This window comes from Manacus vitellinus, unplaced genomic scaffold (genome assembly GCF_001715985.3).
Source record: "Manacus vitellinus isolate BGI_N305 unplaced genomic scaffold, ASM171598v3 scaffold_62_pilon, whole genome shotgun sequence".
NCBI classification, from domain to species: domain Eukaryota; kingdom Metazoa; phylum Chordata; class Aves; order Passeriformes; family Pipridae; genus Manacus; species Manacus vitellinus.
In genome coordinates, this window is record NW_021940704.1 from 1,126,616 (window position 1) to 1,133,592 (window position 6,977).

At 53.5% G+C, this 6,977-nt stretch overlaps 1 protein-coding gene across 1 annotated transcript in view; it reads right to left on the bottom strand.

Moving 5' to 3' along the window:
• ZNF185 (zinc finger protein 185 with LIM domain) overlaps window positions 1-6,977 on the bottom strand; it is a 29,828-nt gene that overhangs the window by 10,613 nt on the left and 12,238 nt on the right. The window contains exons 11-20 of the mRNA XM_029963752.1: window positions 6,629-6,709; window positions 6,188-6,256; window positions 4,309-4,389; window positions 3,699-3,743; window positions 3,270-3,359; window positions 2,256-2,339; window positions 1,794-1,871; window positions 1,532-1,645; window positions 633-716; window positions 8-57 (exon numbers count right to left, since the gene is read on the bottom strand). Of these exons, the coding sequence (XP_029819612.1) occupies window positions 8-57; window positions 633-716; window positions 1,532-1,645; window positions 1,794-1,871; window positions 2,256-2,339; window positions 3,270-3,359; window positions 3,699-3,743; window positions 4,309-4,389; window positions 6,188-6,256; window positions 6,629-6,709 (776 nt within the window). The remainder of the gene's footprint in view (window positions 1-7; window positions 58-632; window positions 717-1,531; window positions 1,646-1,793; window positions 1,872-2,255; window positions 2,340-3,269; window positions 3,360-3,698; window positions 3,744-4,308; window positions 4,390-6,187; window positions 6,257-6,628; window positions 6,710-6,977) is intronic.

The following is a 6,977-nucleotide window of genomic DNA, read 5'->3' on the forward strand; positions in this document are numbered from 1 at the left end:
TCGGCACGTGGGGTCTCTGGAGCAGGAGTGCTGCTTCCTCCAGGTCCAGAGCTGGACCTGCCAAGACAGGAGACCCTTTAGAGTCTGCAGAAGCACCACTGTGCCCAGAATTCCTGTGGGATGTAGATGCAGCCTCAAGAAAAGTGCAATATCCCTCCATAGGAATGTGCCAGATGGAATCATGGAATTGTTCAGGTTGGAAAAGCCCTCCAAGATCATCAAGTCCCACCCTCAACTCAGCCCCACCACCATGTTCACCATGAAACCACGTCCTCAGATAATCCAAAGAGAAACAAGACAGAGGGAAAATCCAGACCTGTTAGAAAACAGGGGCTGAAAGGAAAGAGAAATAAAGCTCCTGAGGGGCTTCAGTTCCCTGTTCACCCTTCCCAAACCTGACACCTGAATTCTGGGTGTTTAGTTGCAACTGTTATGGGTTATCCAGCAGTCCTGTGTTCTGTTTCAGTCTGCTCAGGGTGTGAGATGGCCTTGTTTGGGTCCTCAGCTCCCTCCTCCCAGCGTGGGGACTCCCAGCCCCAACCCCAACACCCTCAGTCCCTCCTCCAGAACCCCCTGCAGCAAATCCCCCGTGTTCTCCCACCAGGAAAAGCAAATCCCAGTCTTTCTCTTGCCTTCTTTCCATGAATTCTTCGCTCCTCACATGGAATGACATCCCCTTGTCCATGTCCCTGCTCCCACCAGTGCTGTCCTGGGACCTGGGGAGAGGAACACTCTGCTTTACACCTCCGGGTGAAGATGTTGCTCACTGAGACACAGGTGAGGAAGCCCAATTTGACCAAAGGCCTCAACTCTCTCAAATTTAGGGGGAAAATATGGACAAAAGCAAAGAAACCCTCAAAGTCCTTCCATTTGGACACTCAGCCCTGCCTGGGGAAGTTCAGAACGAGACCCAGGGTTACCACAGAGGTGTCACCCCATGCCAAATTTTATTGCTTCTGTTGGCACATGTCCCTAGAGACAGGCTCTGCTCCCAAATTTAAGGTCTAGGCAGCAAATCCTGGCAGTCCAGCTGGACAGGGTTTGCTGGCTCCAGCTAAGGAGGATCTTTTCTCCCAGGTTTTCCTATAAAACCCTGACAAAAGGTTCACCCAGTAGAAGTGGCGCTAGAATCGGGCACAAAAATGCCCCCACGTTGCACAAGTGGAGGTTTAGGTTGGACATCAGGGAAAATTTCTTCGTGGAAAGGGTTGTAAAGCACTGGAACAGGTTGCCCAGGGCAGTGGTGGAGTCCCCATCCCTGGGAATGCTCAGAAAATGGGTGGATGTGGCACTTGAGGCCACGGGTCGGTGACCACGGTGGTGGTGCTGGTTGATGGCTGGACTTGGTGACTTTAGAGGTTTTTTCCCACCGTAATAATTCCATGATTCCATGAAAAGAGGAGCCTGGGAGAAGATTTTAAAAACAGAAGCCTGGGACAGGATTTTATGAGTGTGTGTACGTGGGGGAACACACACAAGGAATGAACCCTCATCCTACAGGAAAAGGCAGGGGGATTATCCAGTTCCTTACCTGACCATGCCAGGCTCATGGGCTGTGGGTTCCTGTGCCCTGGGCAGCTCTGGGTGGGCACCATGGCCAGCAGGTCCTTGGCCCCTCTCAGTGAGGCTGGTTGAGCCTGAAAACCTAAAATAAAGATCCATGATTAAGGCAGTGGAGAAAATCCCTGCTGGGGTTGGGGGGGAAGACACCCATTCCCAGGACAGGAGCCACCAGGCCAGAGCTATTCCCAACATCCCAGAAGAGCCAACACCCCAGTCATCCCAGTCCTTACTCGTTCCAGTGGGGCTGGAGCTGTGCTGGGCCCTCAGGGCTGGTGGAGCTGCTCCTCTCCTCGTACCCCAGGACAGACCTGCCAACCAGAAAGGCCCATCACATCCCTAAAAACTGGCACTGGAGGATACTCTGCTCACCAGGCAGGGCTTGTGCCAACCTGCACCAGGACCTTCTTTCTGTCACAACAGTTGCATTCCCATATATTCCAGCTGCTTCCACATATCCCTGCTGCCACTCCAGCATCCCTGAACATTCCACTGGATTATCAGGGAATAAAAAGGGACTGACAGACACCAAGAGGAGGAAAAGTCTGGAGGCTGTGGCTCGTGTCATAGGAGATGGATTTAAACCTCAGTTGCCTCCATCCTTGGGGCAAAAGCTGGGAGAAGGAGCCTCTTTCTGTGCCTGCCCATTCAGGTTTCCCTTAATCCTCAGCCCACTAAATTCACCCCACTCCTACCTTTTAAAGGAATATTCCGTGTCCTCTCTGTGCACAGGGGCTCTCTCAGTGGGAGGAAAAGGGACATCAGGCTGCAAGCTGGACCTGTCCAAAAAACCAAGGAGTTTCCAGCTTGACAACTTTCCAGAGGCTTTGAGGGGGGTTTGTATGGAATCACAACACTGCAGTTTTATCAGCCCAGAAAACAGAAAGGAATTGTCTCAGGGAACTGATTTTCCCCCAGAAAGCCCCATTGTCACTCTCCCTAATCCAGAAGAAGAGAGGTTGTTGGTGGAACATGGAATCAGGGACTGGTTTGGGTTGGGAAGGACCTTAAAGCTCATCCAGTCCCACCCCCTGCCATGGGCAGGGACACCTTCCACTGTCCCAGAATGCTCCAAGCCCTGTCCTTGAAATTTGCTCAGCTCAAGAGCTTTGATGAGCCAATCCATGGAGTAAAGTCCCAAAATAATGGATAAATAAGAGAGAAAAGCAGCTCCAGGGAAATCAGTGTTTGCTGACCACAGCAGCAACTCTGCCCTGCCTCCGACAGTGACAGGGGAGGAGATGCTCCAAAATCCTGTGGGATGGAGACACCTTTGAGATCAGTGCTAAAAGCTGCTGAATCTGCTCCTGGAAAAGCCCTCCAGGACCATCCAGTCCCCCCCTGTGCCCGACCCCCACCTTGTCCCCAGCCCAGAGCACTGAGTGCCACAGCCAGGCCTTCCTTGGGCACCTCCAGGGGTGGGGATCCACCACCTCCCTGGGCAGTTCCAATGCCTGACAGCCCTTTCCAGGAAGGAATCCTTCCAGAATTCCCAGGCTGCTTCTCTGGGAAGAAGTCATGTAGCAGTGAACAGAAAGACTCTGTTCCCACTGTTTATCCACACGGGATTTCCCGTTTCCAGCTGCTTTGTTGCCCAATGTGGATTCTGCTTCCAACTCTACTCCTGACAAGTTATTTATTCCCACCCCAGCTTCCCTCTGGGAGCAGATCCAGTGCCATGCCCAGGCCCTGAGGGTGCAGGGTCAGACCTTCCAACATCCAGGGCAGGAGGGGGCTCGTAGTGATGGAGCAGCTCGTCCGCAGCATCCCCAGGTCTGTCCCTGGAATCAGAGCTGGACCTGGAACAGGGGGAGATTGGTGGGTCCCAACAGGAAGCTCAGCAGGTTGGAGAACAGAGCAAGAAGCAAAAACACCAAACAGGAGATTTTCCTGTCTCCAATGTAACACCTTTTCTTCCTGCTCAGCTCAGGGAAGTTCCTGAAGGGCTGAGCCATAAATCCAACCAACCCATCCCCTTGTCAGGAAAGCAGCTGGAGGATCTCAGTCCAATCTGAGGGGGTGGGTCAGGCCCACCCCTCTTTAGTGCCCTGACATTTGTCAGTGCTGGGTCAGGAGAAGACCCTCCTCACTCTAAAATCAAGGAGAAAAAGTGAATTTTACATTTCTTTGACACTTACTTGGGTGGGTGAAACCCATTGTTGGCTTCTGTGTGCTCAGGGAAGCTGCAAAGGAGAGACACAACTTCAGGAAGCAGCTTTGGGGAATGTTGTACAATGATTTTCCCATGCATTTCATAAAAGAAAGGAGGGAATCCCTAAACTTCCCAGGCATGTCCCTGTCCACAGGGAAAATGGCAAGAAACTTTGGGGAATTCAATGCATGGGAACTACAAATTTGGTAAAAGTACTTGTTGCAAAAGTAAATAAAGAGGTGGAGGTTGGAGGCTGAGAGAGACACTGAGTGTGAACCTCTCTGTACCATTAAAACCAGAAATAAAATCCATTCCACAACTGGTTTACACTTGGGAATAAACCTGGATTTTTTTTTTGTATTATTGAAAGTGAAAAGGAATAAAATAATCCCACAATTTGATTGAAGAGGGCAGTGTTTTCTTTGTTCCCTCCCTTAAATGAAATTTAGAGAAACTGCTGCAGTTCTGCAAAGCCCACACTGAATGTGTTTTTCCACCAGCAAATATCCACAGTTTCCAGACAGCTCCAGAGCAGCAGTTGCTGATTTGCACAACAGCCACTAAAGGAATCTCAGGAGGAGATGGGAGGACTTTACCTTCCATTCGTGGAAGCCACGGTGGCTCTGGGGGCCTCGTCCCATGGGAAGGGCTCAGGCTTTTCCTTCAGAGCTTTGTCACTAGAAAAAGGAAAATTCCAGTGAAAACGTGACCTGTCAGCATTTCTGATGGATCATTCCACAATAATGTGCTGATATTTAGTTGAGAGGAGCCCAAAATGGGGCTAAATCTGTGTATCAGGATAGGAGGGTCAACCATCTGAGCACAGAGGGCCTGACTGCAACTTATGGATCATGGAATGGTTTGGGTTGGAAGGACCTTAAAGCTCATCCAGTTCCACCCCCTGCCATGGCCAGGGACACCTTCCATTAGCTCAGGGTGCTCCAATCCCCCTCCAGCCTGGCCTTGGACACTTCCAGGGATGGGGCAGCCACAGCTTCTCTGGGAAATCCGTTCCAGCCCCTCCCCACCCTCCCAGCCAACAATTCCTTCCCAATATCCCATCTAACCCTCTGGCAGTGGGAAGCCATTCCCTGTGTCCTGTCCCTCCATCCCTTGTCCCCAGTCCCTCTCCAGCTCTCCTGGAGCCCCTCCATGCCCTGGAAGAGGCTCTCAGCTCTCCCTGGAGCCTTCTCTCCTCCAGGGCTCCCCCAGCCCGACCCTACTCCCACCTTTCCCTCTCCAGCCCCGTCACGCTGTGTGTCCGTGTCCTCCCTTCCCTGCCAGTTCCTCCCTCTGCAGTTCGAGGTGGTTTCAGCCCTGAGGCATCCCCGAATTCCCCTGGGAGCCTGGCTCCCAGTCAGGAGCAGCTCTGTGACCCCAGGCAGGCACAAAGGGGGCCTTGTATTCCGGCTGCTCCTGCAGGGACACGCGGGGACACGGCCGTGGCTCTCAGCTCAGTGCCCACCACAGCCCAGCCTCTACCTTTCCTCGAGCACTCCAGACTTTGCTCCAGCCTGGGATGGCACTCTGGGGACATTTCCAGCCTGCCTGTCACTGCTGGGGGTGCAGAGCGAGCAGCAATGAACTGTGTGTGCCCCACAAAGTCCTCTGGTGACCCCCGGCCTCCCACAGCTCCTGAAGCACAACAGGGGAGGCCACGGGGGCAGCTCTGCCTGTTCCAGCCCAGCCCAGCCCCAAATCCAGAGGGCTCACCCTGGGAACAAAGGGAGCCCTGCCAATGTGGGGGATATTTTAGAAACCACAGAATCCCAGACTGGGACCTTAAAGCCCATTCTGTTCCACCCCTGCCATGGGCAGGGACACCTTCCACTAGCCCAGGTTGCTCCAAGCCTTGTCCGACCTGGCCCTTGGACACTTCCAGGGATAGGGAGTCAACAATCAAGAGCCTCTCTGGAATTCTCCTGTGTGCATTCCACAGGACCAAGGAGAGGCAGATCCCTCTCTCTCAGGAGGGCCAGAACCTTCCCTGCCCTCAGCTTTGAATTCCCTGTGTCACCTGTCCTTTGGGAACCTCCGTTAGCCTTTAAATTCCCAATCAGTTCCTTGTTCCTCAGGTTTCCCTCCACACAACAGAGCTTTCCACACTTCCCCACCCCCTCCAGATTTCCCACAGAGGCCCAGAACCCACATCAGCAGGAGCCACTGGCCACTGAGGGTCAACACATCCCCTGCAGGTGGAAAAACTCCCCAGGGAATGGCAACTGGAGCAGGAAAATAAAATGAAACGCATGACCAAGAGTGTTTAGGGACTGAGGCAGAGAGCAGGATCCTGCAGGGAGGGGAAGGAAGGGTGGAGAACACCGACAAGCTGCAGCTCAGCCAGCAGATGATGCTCTTGGAATGCAGGCCAGGCTGGAGGGATCCCGTCCAGGGGACACCAGGAGCAGGTGGATGCTGTTCCTGAGCAAAGAGCTCGTGTGGAGCAGCACAGAGCAGCCCCTCCCCACTCCTTACCTGTCCCCACGCTGTGTCACAGCCTCCCAGGAGGATCTCCCGTTCAGGGCCTGGCTGTCCTCACCATTCCTGCAGGGAGAACAGCAGGAAGCGTGAGGGAGGGGGCTGAGGGGCAGCCTGGGGCACAGGGACTGCACAGGGGGGTGTTTGTTGGGCTGGTGCTGCCAACAGGGCAGGGATTGGGGTCAAACAAGAGCAGGTTCAAAGAGCTGCAGGTTTGGGCTCATTTCCTCAGCACAGAGAACCAGGTGATGTCCAAGCTGTGGGAGGTCCATCTGGGAATGTTTCCTCCCAGACTGCTGATGCTTTTGGGGAGTGCTCCTCTCCTCAGCTCCCTCTGCTGAGCTCTTGCTGTGTCCTGGATGTGTCTCCAGGAAAACCCCTCCCCAGGCAGAGCCAAACATCCCTTTCCTGGGGAGCCCGAGGGGCCAAGAGACCCACCTGATTCCAGCAGAAGTGGAGCTTCTCCCTGGAGTTTCCCTCAGGGATGGGGATGTTTGGCTCCTGCTGCCTGTCGTGGGGCTGCAAGAGAAGGGAAAGAACGAGGCTGTCACCCCTCATCCAACCAGCTCCCACTGCAGCTGCCCAAAACTGTCCTGCTTGAAGAGTCCCTTTTGGGAATGGAGAAAGTGGAAATGAATCATCACTGTTTTCAACCCACTCATTTACAGAGTTATCTTATTAAAACCTTTAAATTGAAACCGCTGCTGTTTGCCAGGGATATCCACCTCCTGCAGTGACACCCCAACAAACACACCAGAAGCAGGGAAGCAGCAAAAAACACTTCACC